Source organism: Belonocnema kinseyi, chromosome 8 (assembly GCF_010883055.1).
Source record: "Belonocnema kinseyi isolate 2016_QV_RU_SX_M_011 chromosome 8, B_treatae_v1, whole genome shotgun sequence".
Taxonomy (NCBI): domain Eukaryota; kingdom Metazoa; phylum Arthropoda; class Insecta; order Hymenoptera; family Cynipidae; genus Belonocnema; species Belonocnema kinseyi.
In genome coordinates, this window is record NC_046664.1 from 125,300,500 (window position 1) to 125,314,063 (window position 13,564).

Here is a 13,564-nt window from a genome sequence, read left to right on the forward strand (position 1 = left end):
TTAGGATAGGTTAAACCTCTATGTAGGTTAAGCCGAAGCTGAATGAAATGGTACCGCAAACACAACGGGACAACACAATCAGTTTAATTGTGTTTCGTGAGGCTAGGTTAGGTTAGGCTACGTTAGATTTATTTCTAGGTTAGGTTCGAGAAGACCCATTCGATGTAGCACACATTTGCTACTGGGAAAATATGCTTCCAGAGCTTTACGTGTAGTTCAATAAATTTCTGTTAATTCAGGTTAGGTGAGGTCAGGTTCTGTTGGGTAAAGTTATGTTAAATAAGTTGATATCAGGTAAGGGTTGATCCTTCACAGTTGTCGACATGTTTTTGAAGTTAAAATTTGCATCACTGGCATTATTTTGAAATTTCTTTGCCTCAGTGCATGATTTTTCGTCATTTTTTGATATTATGGCTCAACCATGACGTGACGGGTGATTTTTGATACCGAATTTGAATTCAGCACCCCAAAATCAATAGGAATACGTGTGTCTTGTTACCAGATCCGCACACTTTTTTTATGTGGCTGTGTTATGGGCGTATAATATCTGTTCTTATAAATATCCCATTTTATTTCTAAAAACTGACGTCAAACGTTCTTGAACAGCTTAGAGAACACTGTGTTCTTTTTTATCTAGATGATTTATTGATAGCTGGAAAATATTCAACGGATCGGACAGCAAAAACATATTTTAGTCCTTGGAGCATTTGAAAGAGCGAATCGCACGATTTATCTTTCTAAATGAGGTGACGTATGCAACAACTCGACAAACGCTCGAACGACAAATTTATCCGATGAAACTTTTTCATCCGAAAAATTATTACTCAAGATAAACAATAAAAACTTAGAAAATTTTCCGATCTAAAATCTATGTTTTGCAAAACACAACTGGCGATTATTCAGACGTTTGTTGATAAAAATGCTTAAAATTTGTATGGTGTATTCTAAATATATAAGCTATGACTATAAACAACGCACTTTGTTTAAAAGGCGAATATGTTTGTTTTTATTTAATAGCAAATTGATTCCGAACGAAAACCACGTTTCGTCAACTTCGGCAAGTGGGACGGTCATCGAAAAAATGTTAGTTGCAATAACTTGTGGCGAGAAAAACTTTTTCACAGTCTAGTGAATAACTTTCTCGCCACAAATTATTTCAACTAACATTTTTTCGATGACCGTTTCATTGGTAGAAGTTGGCGAAACGTGGTTTTCTTTCGGAATCAATTTGGTATTAAATAAAAACAAACATATTGGCTTCTTAAACAAAGTGCGTTGTTTATAGTCATCGCTTATATATTAAGAATACACCATACAAATTTCAAGCATTTTTATCAACAATTTGACGGCCGGGTCAAGCTCAAAACAAAAGTATCTTTTATTATATGTTTAGGCCACTTTTTTTTATCAATAGATTTTCCCGAGTGGACAATTCTTCTACGCAGTCTCGAGCGCTTGTCGAGTTGTAGCATCCATCACCTCAAATGTGCTTTTCCCTAGCAACGTGTGAAATATATAGGATTTATGATTTCAAAGGGTGAAATTAAGTTGACTGGCTCAACGATAAGAGAAATTTTTAATTAATGATTTGTGTACTTTAGAATTGCATTCGACGCTTATATTATTTTTTACAAGTTTCTAACGAGCAATACCTCGGCTCGCTAAATATATGCATGTACATGTAGGTATTTTTATGTATGAACGCGAGTGTAAAGGCGCGCGTATCTTGGACCGTGAGTCACCACCGGCACACGGCACGACTGTCCGAACGATCAAAGGTCATCATCCCACACGGCCCGACTGTCCCCGTTTTTTTCCCAGACCGAAATGTGCGCCGGCGCAGCCCGACCAGAACAGACGCGACAGGAATATAAAAAAGACACGCCAACGATTCAACGAGGAGTTCCTCAGGCACGGCGACACGAGTAACATCGGGGAGCTATCCTCGGTGTGGCTCCTCTGGCCGTCCTACACTCCCAGTAGGCGACCGGAAAACTTCCGTCACCCCCTGACCCCCTTCCCCGTAACCGACTCGATTGGTGGCAGACTGGCGCTCCTACGCCCACCCATCGACGCAAGGGTGCGTCGGCGTCACGTGCCCCTGACCGACCTAGCCGCGGCAACATTCCTGTCTCCTGGCCCCGCTCTCGCCTTACGCGTAACCTCCCAGCAACCGACCCGACCGACCTACCTACGAATTCGACCACCCGTCGCGGGCGCCTGAGTACCGTCAAGTTTCCCGTGAGACGTCCGTGTTCCCGTAGCCTCCCAGCAACCGACCTGACCGACCCGACCTACGAATACGACCGTCACGGACGCCTGAATACCGCCAGGCTTCCCGTGAGACGTCCGCGTTACCCGTAGTACCCCAACAACCAACCGACCTACGAATCCGACCAGCATGACCAACCGCCACGGACGCCTGAATACCGCCAGGCTTCCCGTGAGACGTCCGGGTTACCCGTAGTACCCCAGCAACCGACCTGACCGACCCGACCTACGAATTCGACCTCCCGTTACGCACGCTTGAATACCGCCAGGCTTCCCGTGAAACGTCTGCGTTACCCGTCGTGCCCCAGCAACCGACCCGACCGACCGATCAACCTACTAATCCGACCGGCACGACCACCCGTCACGGACGCCTGAATACCGTCAGGTTTCCCGTGAGACGTCCGCGGTACCCGTAGTCCCCCAGCGACCAACTCGACCTAAGAATCCGCCCGGCACGACCTCCAATGAGACATTGCCCGCGTCTTCGCATGCCGCAAACCACCGATATGCGGACCGGTACGACCGACCAATCGCTATCTCTTTCTTTTGTAATTTTTTTAGGAGTCGGACTAGACTCACCAGCACTCTTACTCTTCTTCTTTCCCTCTCCGATTACACTCGCTTAAAATCGCATTACCCGCTCTCACGATTACACACACGCACAAACCTGTATACCACGAGAACATTACATTTACATTTAAGTTTGTCACCGGACGCGCGCACACGCAACATATACACGCACACACACCGTACTACACAACTCCCTAGGATTAATTAGATTTGTACTCTATAGGGAGAATATATTTTGTATTATAATTCACATGTTCATTCTTTACGTAAAGCCTGTCCCAAATCCCAGAACCCTGGCAGAAACTGAAGCGTCCGGAGGGAAACCATACAGGTAGGATAAGAAACGAAACGTTACAAGTTTTTAATCTAAAAAAATTTCTTAAGTGACCAATGAATGTAACAATTACCCTAATATAAATATTAAAATAAAGAATAAATTTTAATATTGTGCATTAATAGCGTATATTAATTGAGTGTAAATTCACATTAGCATTATATGAAATTCACTTTTCACAGTAAAAATGTAATTTTTACTTCTAAAATAAATATTATTACAAGAAACGTTAGTGCCAGGAATAGATGAACTCCACTAAAAAAGCGCAAAACCTTTTTTCGGAGTTTAAAATAGAGAGCATAAAGAAATTATTTCTGAAAAGATCACACTGACTTTTTCAATCTTTTTTCTAAAGCTTATATCACATTTTCTCGCTGTATCACTTCCAGATACAAAAGTTGTTTTTATCTCACAGAAATATTTTTATCTTATTAATCCTGCAAGATTTAATAATTTTTTATATTAATATCGAGTGTAAGACTGTTAAATTTGGATATAGAAAATCTGGGAATACAAAAACTATAAAATTTCGACTTTCGTAAACTTAATAAATGTGACTCTTGGCTTTAATTGATTGATTCTTCCCCACTTTAAAATATAGCGAAAAATTACATTTTTTGACTTCTTCACCCCAATTATCTCAAAAACTTCACGTTAGGGAGTTTTTTTGTTTGCTTTCGGATTTCTTTGTTTTCCGATTAGTTATAAAAAATATTTTTCAAATGAACAATTATTAATTCAATTTAGGTTAATAGAATCACGAAAATGCATTGAAAAGGAGTTGGCGTGCCACATTCAAGCCCTTTTCTTTAACCATTGCATTATTTAAAAATAATTGGTAAGAAGCGTTATGAAAAAGATCGGTTATAAATCATTTCTGTAAGTACGTTGAAAATAACATTACATTACGAAAAAACATGTTTTCTTTTAAACAACACATTTATTAATAACATTGCGATTCTTGAATGTATAATTTAATAAAATGTTCCACATCATTAAATAGCTGCAGACAACCTAAAGTTTTATGAACGTAACATGAGTTCAGAAACCATCGAATTTTATAAAATATTTCGGAACAGGGAACGTTGCTCAAAAGGTTGTTAATGCATCGTTTTAAATTACCTATGCTCCTGAAAATAATTATTTCATTTTCTTTTTATTTATAACTGAAACACGATTGATAGCTTCCAGATTAAAATAATGTAACTAATTCTTATACAGTTCGAAAAACTTAATTATATATACGACAATTGGAGATGACACGAGATGGATAAATAGAAAAACTCACAAGAAAGCAATGAAAAGTGAGGTGATACAGCGGGACCAACATTGTCTAGTCTCGAGAGTTCTGTACATATGTGGTAATCTGAACATCCGACACTTGTCCTAATTCACTTAAGATTTGCTACAATAGGTACAGTTTTTAAACAAAGTGGAAATTTCTTTCACTTTAGATTTAAATGTTTCCAAAAAGAAATGATTTGATTGAAAAAAAAAATCAAAATGTTGTTGTTGCTACACATGACTCTTCAAATTTATTGTTATTAAACATGTTAGTAAACATTCAAACACACAAATAAGTTTTAGAGCTAGGCATGCAGTGAGCTTAATATCACCTTTGGTATTTTCGCATATTTTCCAGTTCGAGTGTCTCTTATGATGGCTATATCAAGCACTTCCATTTCGTTGTGCTGGTCTACCCAATGCAGGTAAAAGCCAAACTTGTCGACCCTTAAAGTGACTGGGGTTGCTACTCCTGAATCCTATACAACAAGGAAATTTGACAGGCTCTAATCAAGACTTGCTTCTGTCAAATGCAGTGTTTTTGCATTAATACATCTAAGACTATCCAAAAAATATAATTTTTCTACGTGCAAAAAAAAATAAATGAAAAATGTGAAAAGTAATTTTTACCACACCTACGCAGAAAAGTCTATTTTGGGTGCCTGCAAGAAATTTGGAAAATGGCGTTTTATTTAGCACGATTGTAAATTTAAGTTTGCGCATGCGCAAAGGTACACGAATTTTATCTGAAAGTCGCTGAGCACGCGCACTTTAATCAGTTAAGGTGGTACCATCGCTACTGCCGAGATCAGTCGACTGCGCAGTCGTAATACCTACACTCGTATGACTTACTGAGTTGAAACCTGGCAATATCGTGATCATTTCGTCGGCGACATGTATCAACGGCTGACTGAAATCTATATTGATCCCGCCTCGCGATGGTGCCAGATTGCGATAGTCAACGATCAGAAGCGCTAGTTTTGTGATTAATTTTTTTTTCATGTATATGCAGGAACCAAACGGTTCATATTATTTTTGCACCTAAATTTTGAAATACTTGTTTTTCATTTAAAAAAATTATTAATAATATCTTAATGGTGGTTACTTAGATATCACTCAGTGAAGAGCTCAAAAACGCCATCTCTCATAAGACGCAATGTTAAATATGACGAAATTAAAAACGTTAATAACTTATTTATAAAGTACCCTAGGCTTTTGCGATTTTAACTTAGTACTTTTGGTGATCATATTTAGATATCGTGAAAGTTTGGGTGAAATGGTAATGAAAATTCATGCAGCGATGGTACCTCCTTAAAAGTGAAGTACGATATTACGCAAGCGCGTGTTTAGAGGTCCTTAAGGGCCACTTGGGACACATGGGAATCGTTTCTAATTCGTTAGGGGTTCGAAATTAACCACAAAAAGAGAAGAATTGAAATTTCTAAATTGCTGATATACACAAGTTTTTGTTTTCACTAATTTCTGCGGCTGACTTTTCTACGCAGATATGGTACCAAAATAGTGAGTGCAACTCTTGCTGAAGACTAGGCCATGTTGACTTGTGCGCTGTACACTCTTTATCACTGCCTGGTTTTCAGCACATATTGCATAAAATACTGTAAATAAGCCAGGAATGTTTCAAATTTAATTTAAGCAGAGTTATTTATACGAAATACTATTTATATAATTATATGTAAAGACAAGTTTACACTATTAGATACTTATGCTTAATACTACAGAAAGCTGAATATATATAATTTAAAAAAGGGGGTTTAACAACCATCGCAGGGTCTCACTGGGAGCAATCGTCATCTAAAAATGACACTGGCATAAAACACTGATATAAAAGAAAATCTTTATTATCAGTAGAGCAGTTACTATCGATCAATAGAGATGTCACTCTACAATCTGTGGAAAATAGAAATTAATACTATCGATCAATTTGATTCTTCAAATAACAGAAAATAATTAACGTCCTTTTTTACAAGATGGAAAATGAATCAAAATTTTGTTTTAAATTTTATTTTTCTGAAAAAAATCTTCTAACAATCACTTCACCGGAAATCGAACCACAGAACTTCCGATTGCCGGTCGAGTGTTTTCACAATTAAGATATCCCAGAGATCTAAAGAAAAATCTTTTTTTCAGAAATATACGCTCTTTCAGGGAAGGTGGTACGAGTAATTTTAAAGGAAATCAGTATTATCAGTAGAATAGTTACTATCGATCAGTATATTATATCTATATTCTACAGATATCTATTTTCTACAGATTGTGGAGTGAAATCTATACTGATCTATATTAACCCTTAAATGGTAACGTTGTTTTTGGCACCTTCTAAAGGTAAAGATGGGTCACTCGTGCTCGGCGCTTTATAAAATGCTTTGAAGTGCTCTTAAAAATTGCGCAAAATTCTAGTATAAGGATCAATCACTATACTGATGATTCGAACATTTGTTTAAACAATATAATTAAATAAACTCTGCAAGATAGCAAAGGGAGAAACTTTTGCCGAGGTACGAGTGACCCACCTTTACCTTTTAAGGGTTAATTATTCTAATTATAATACAGATTTCCTTTGAAGTTACTCGTATCACCTAGCTCGAGAGAGCGTATATTTCTAAAAAAAAAAAGATTTTTCTTTCAATTTCTCTAATAGCTTAATTAGGAAAGCACCTGACCGACAATCGGAAGTTCTGTGGTTCGATCCCCAGTGGAGCGATTGTAAGAAGATCTTTTTTCAGAAAAACATAATTTTAAGAGGCATGAGGACCTTATCATTAAACACTTGAGGGGAAGATGCAGAAGGCGGACGTCCTTAGGTCGCTCCGTATCCTCAGGGAGCATGAGACATCTATCGGATCGTCGAATTACGAAATCTCAGTAAAGTTTCAGTTGTAACTGCGTCTAAAGACCGTGACATATTTGGGGTATAATTCTGAAGTGTACCTACCTCGAAAATGAAAGTTGCTCGATCAGACTAAAAAATGACCCAATATAAGTCCTATTAGATAGTACCATTCACGCCAAAAATTAATTAATTTTGAGAATTATTTAGGGGCCCTTCACAAAATACATGATACGTTTTTCAGGAACTTCTGCCCCCCCCCCCCCCTCATGATACTTTTTCCATTGATCTTAACATGGAGAATGATACTTCGACAAACCCCCACCCCCCTGAAACTATCACGTATTTTGTGCATGACCACTCATCAAAGCGGAGGGGGGACATTTTTTGAGTTTTTTGAGCAAAGGCTTACTTTCAAACGTTTGTAATATAGGCATAACATAGCTTGGTAATTTCAAGATATTTTCGATTAAATTGCTAATTACACAGGCCCTCAACAAAAAATTTGCCTGTACTTTTGACCAGACCAACTTTTTCTTACGTATTTTACGACGCTGAATCCGAATCTGCAGCTAAAAAATAACCTCCCCTATCATTTTTTAGGATATAGGCAAAAAACCAAAGTTTTCATGATTCTTCCATTGTTTTTTTTAAGTTAAAAAACAGCTATGAATGATACGCTTAATTTGACATCAAAATTAAATTCTACGGATCAAAATACATCGAAAACCATGGTTTGAATAAATTTGTACTAAATTGCGACTCTTGTCTGGAAAGAGTTTATAGCAACTGAAAGTACTACCCCTGGAGTTTTCGAGGTCGCTGATTACGAGTCCGAGGTCAGATTTGCAATTAAGTGCTCCCAGGGGGTGCTAGGGGACAGAAAATGGAATAAATTAATCGACGTTTCTGAAAATCACTTCTTTAAACACAACTTCGGGAGTTTTTAAGAATGCTGATCATGAATCCGAAGTCAGGGGTACACCCACATTGTCTATAAATTGTAAATCCGACTTCGGATTCGTGATCAGCGACCCTAAAAATTCCCGGGATAGTGTTTTCAGCGATTTCCAGAGACATCGAAATATTGGGCCCATTTGAGGCCCTGCGAAGGAGCTTTACTGCAAACCTTACCTCGGGTTCGTGAGCAGCGACACCGGAAACCCCCGGGTTAGTGTTGTCACCGATTTTGAAAGTCTAGCGATACGGTATCAAGAGCTTATAGTGCCCGACATGGCACTACAAATACACATTATACGAAGCGGCGTATACTATGTATCAGTACTGTAGGAATCCGCAAAACAAAGCACTAGTTAGCATTTAGCGCACGAGAGAGTTTGACTCTTCATTCTCGCTGCTCCTAGTTCGCGCTAATCTCAGCGCTTCCTGCTAATTCTATCGCCTCCCTACTCCTCTCTCCCGCTTCGCCTTTTTATTCGAGCCTTTGCTCTACACTAAATCACTTACTGTCCGGCCGACCCATCGGTCACAAAGGGACGTGCAATGTCCTTTTTACACTGAATAACGTTATTCTTATAGTTTAGTTTAAATATCGTGGTAATCCTTTCTTGAGCCTTCTGCATAGTAATTATGTTAGCATATGTGTCTTAAAAATACTCAACATACTAAATTCGATCTCGCAACTATAGTTACGAGATTAAAAGTAGGGCGCCATAATTATATCACGTATCCACCTTTTTTTATAACTGAATAAATTCTCTACATTTTAATTATACCAGAGCTGAAAAAAATTCTCCTTAAAAGGTTGATTGTTTCGAAATTCTGTATTGAATAAGCCCAGGGTGAAGCCAGTTTGTCTAGTTTTTAAGTAGATATTGCAAAAATAGTGTAAATTTCAATTTTTTCTGAAATTTTTAATAACTTCCGAAATAGTCAACGTTTTTCAATGTTCTAGGGGTCGTTTTGAAGCTTTTTTCACCGTATCACAACAGCTTGAGAGCATAAATCGTAAAAAATTTCTTTTTGAATTGCAAGAGCTTGAAGTTGTAACAAAAAAGTTGGAAAAACCACATTATTATTTTTGGTAACAAAAATATTTTTGCAAAATATATGAAACATATAATCATGAATTTTCTATGTAATTTTTCTTAAACTTTTTGATTACAAATTCAAGTTCTTGCACTTCGAAAAGAAATTTTTTACAATTTATACTCCTAAGCCGTCAACCCTCAATTAACTGTGCAAGTATATCGGGCAATAGATATAGTCATGAATGCACCGGAGATCCGAATAGTTTCTGCTATGTATGTTCAGAATACATTGGGCATCTCAACAAAATAAGAATCACAGAAAAAATAGCTCTTTATACCAAAAATGCTTTAATATTGAAATTTAACAATGAGATAAAAATCGGGCTCATTTTATTTGTGCCTCATGTAAGACAATGATGAATCGTTACCGTTCGAATCAGGACAAGGCTAAACTAAAGTTTACAACACCAAAAAAATATAAAGAACCACAAAATAAAAACGATTGCTACTTTTGTTTAACAAAAGTAGAAGGTGTAAGTAGAATTTAAAAAAAAGTTTACTCTACTGTTACAAGCGTCCAGTTTCCAAAGAAGGTATTTTTAGAAGGCTTAGAAAATGACGAGTCGCGAGATGGCTTGACAGCAGGATTGGATGCTCGGCATGTAGATGCAAATTCAAAAAATCAGATTAATGAGAAAAAAACTGACTCGGGTGAAAGCACATCAAATGAGAAGGATTCAAGCAAATCCGATGAAAGTGAAGAGGAACGGTCTTTGGGCAGTGATAAAGAATATGTTCCCATCAGTCGATAGCGAATTACTAAAAATTTCGATCAAAAACATATCAATGATTTGTTTAGAAAGAGTGGTCTGTCGAAAGAACAATAAGAACTTATGGCTTCAGAACTCAAGAAAAGAAATATGTTAACAAAGGGTACTATGGTAAGTGTGTATCGAAACCGAGAGGAATGCATTCGTAAATATTTCAAGGAAGATTTAAATCTAGTTAACTACACAAATGTGAAAGGAGTTATCGATGAATTTAAACCAAATAAATACAAACCCGAGAAATAGCGGCTATTCATTGATTCATTAAAGCACAGCCTCAAAGCAGTACTTCTTCACATCAAAAACAAGTACGCTCCCACACCATTAGCACATACAACTGTGCGGAAAAAAGAGTATTTTAATATTGCTTGATTCGATCAATCAATTTGTAAAGACCTTAGACAAGGAAGGACAATGGTGTGAATATGTGTGCGAAGTGTTTAATCAGAAATCAGAAGCTAAATTGAGCGAAGGCATTTTTGATGGAATTTGGCCTAATTCAAATTAATTCAAAACAATCTAAAGCCATTTTTTCGATCCTCTTAAACCCTTTTTAATGTGTCTTTCTACCTGAAATTAAATTTTAATCTCAATACATGTCTCAAAATACAAAATGCAATCCGAATGGACCCGATTTTCACTTATCAATCCTCATTCATTCTTGCATCAGCACCAAATTGAACACGAATGCATCCGGAATCCATTTATCAATCCGTGCCGCCAATTTTCTCAAATGAATGGGACCTTTTGAATTAAATCCGATGAATCTGACATCAGCCCGAATGGATAAATGTGAATCAAAAAGCAAACCAAATGAATCACAATCCTATCGGAAACAAACTTTCCCTCTATCCGAGTGAATTGGAAACCAATCCAAACTTAATTTTCATTCCTATCAAATCCGGGCGTATATATAAACTTCAATCTTGACACAACTTTTAATCACTTTCAAGCCGTCCGCCTAACACAATTAGGACACTTATCGAAAAAACCAGGTCTGTCCCAGTTTTTTCGGAAAAAGTATAGGTCCAAACCTGGGACGGAACTGGGTTTTTTTGGGAAGTGTGATAGAAAATCTCTAAAATTTTACGTTTTTCGTGTATATTTCAGTGTTATCCGGAAATCAGAATATGTGTCAAGTTTCTTCAATATTAATACGAATTTTTATTTCTTATTATGTTTTTAAGTTTTTTGTATGTTCCATGATTTTATAGATAATTCACCATTTTGATTTTCTCCTCTTGAAAATCTTTTTGTTGGGTTAATTTGTAGTGGCTGAACCACCCTGTGTATAAAACCCTGAATACTTTTTCAGTTTTCGCGTATCTCGCCGTTTCAAGATAAATCAAAATTATATTATTTATCCAAATTTAAATAAATCTACTGGGTTACTTTGACTTTGTCCACAACAGTACTGCTCTGCAAGCTCCTTAACATTCATTTGTTGTTCATATATCTATGATCGTTCGCGATATAATTAAAAAATGTTATTATTGTTTTGAATAAAAATTTGTTATTCATTAGTTTAGTTACAGTTGTTTGAGAATACACCTCTGCAAAATCCTTAGAATGTCATAAGTTTTCACGATTCCATATACGTTTTTTAAATGAATCATATTTCAGATTTTTTAATTTGATAAAATCTATTTATTTCTTTAAATATGAGTAACCGAGAACCACCCCCTTTTGAATATGTCGTCGGTTTCCGCTCCTCCCTCACCGTGTTTAAACTAAATAAAAATTTACATTTTTGGGGTATTTAAAAAATCTTTTAATTGAGCTACTTCGTGTTGGTCGAAAATAAACCCACTCTGCAAAAACCTTTGAATCTACTTAATAATACTTAATAATTTTTTCAAAAATATTTCTTTTGAGATATTTTAAGTTTGTGAAAAATAAAACCTATTTTGAACCCCCTTAAAATCGACTTAGTTTTCATGTTTCCATGACCGCTTTCGAAAAAAATTAAAATTTTGATTCTTTGAATGTACCAAATTTAATTTTTGTTCAGTTTCGGGTGTCCGAGGATCATCCCTCACCTTCATTTTTTGTTTGTATTTAAACAATATTTTTATTTGGTCAGTTCGCTTTGTTCGAAGATAAACCCCGCCTTCAAAAATTTTGAAATTCATGTAGTTCTCACGTTTCTCTGGCCGTGTTGAAGACAACTACAAATTTTCATTTTTTTATGTTTAAAATTTTTTTACTGATATAGGTTGGGGTGGCCAGAGACCATCCCCCTTCAGTAAACCTTATCAATATTGTCAGTTATCGCGTATGTATCGTCGATTTCAAGATAACTCAAAATCTTTATTTTGTTTTGAGTTTTAAAAACACTTCTTTCCCTTTTACCTATGTTCAGAGAAACTAACAATAAATTTACAACTAACTAATTCATTATAGTAATTAAGCTAGAAATGTTTACGCTTTTGAAGTTGAAAATTTAGAGAAATTGTGACCAATAGAGTTAAGGGACTTCGCATAAAGTTAACCGAAATGCATGTACTTTTAAATTCGAGCGATTTAGCGCGCATGTTCTGAAAAGCTCTTGCGAGAGATTCAAATCCAGCGCCAAGTATATGTCTAACCAATAAGGAATCGGGTCTTCCTCTTTTTAGAATTCATTCTGTCAATATTTTCATAATATTTCTTCCTACATACTGATTTTCCTATATAGTTCGTCGTACAAAGAGTACGCGTCAAACTCAAACTGCGCGGTCATATTAAAAAAAAAATGGTGGCATTAGGCGATTGCGTGACTTCAACGAAACGGGGCTCTCAAGTGGGTAGACCATGTATTTATTAGATCACGGTTTAAAGTGCCAAGTGTTTTCCCTGACAGCAACTACACCAATAAGGAATCTCCGATTTCATCCTTGATGTTCATACCACTTATTGGATACACTTTTCCTCTTTGAGAAAAAATCTTTATAGAATAGGAAAATACACTTTAAAGTTTTTAATATAGAAGTAGAGTGGAGCCCGTGGAGCAGCCAAAGCAGAAATACAAAGAGGTTACGGTGTAATTCCATAGAAAAGAATAGTAGAATAGTCGTGACTGCTTTAGAATTTGACACGTCACGTGCTTTCCCTGACTACAACTCCACCAATTAGGAATCGGGTCTTCTTATTTTTGCGTTACACTTTTTCGAGATATTTCGATAATTTCGATATTCGATAGGTATGATCTTTTTAGAATAGGATTGTTGCAATATTGAAGATCTTGCAAGATGCATATGCTTTCGTTGGTTTTTGTGTCCGCTGAGTACGAATCTGGCGGGAAATTTACAATATCAGTGTGTTAAAACCATTTAAAAACAATTTTTTAACAAATTGTTGCAATATTCCCTTCTGTCAACCGCCGTATTTGACGTTTACCAACTGCAACCGCGTGAAGGTAGCCAAAGAACAGTTTACTACTAGTGTTCACTGCGCAAAT

General features: G+C 36.5%; 1 protein-coding gene across 3 annotated transcripts in view; it reads right to left on the reverse strand.

Annotated features, from left to right (window-relative positions):
• The window catches only part of LOC117178994 (1-phosphatidylinositol 4,5-bisphosphate phosphodiesterase classes I and II), a 661,888-nt gene that overhangs the window by 561,008 nt on the left and 87,316 nt on the right, over positions 1-13,564 (reverse strand). For 2 of the 3 annotated variants that reach the window (XM_033370598.1, XM_033370597.1), the window contains exon 2: positions 4,792-4,938. The exons of the other annotated variant lie outside the window; for it this stretch is intronic. In XM_033370598.1, the coding sequence (XP_033226489.1) occupies positions 4,792-4,938 (147 nt within the window). The remainder of the gene's footprint in view (positions 1-4,791; positions 4,939-13,564) is intronic. 3 annotated transcript variants of the gene reach the window in all.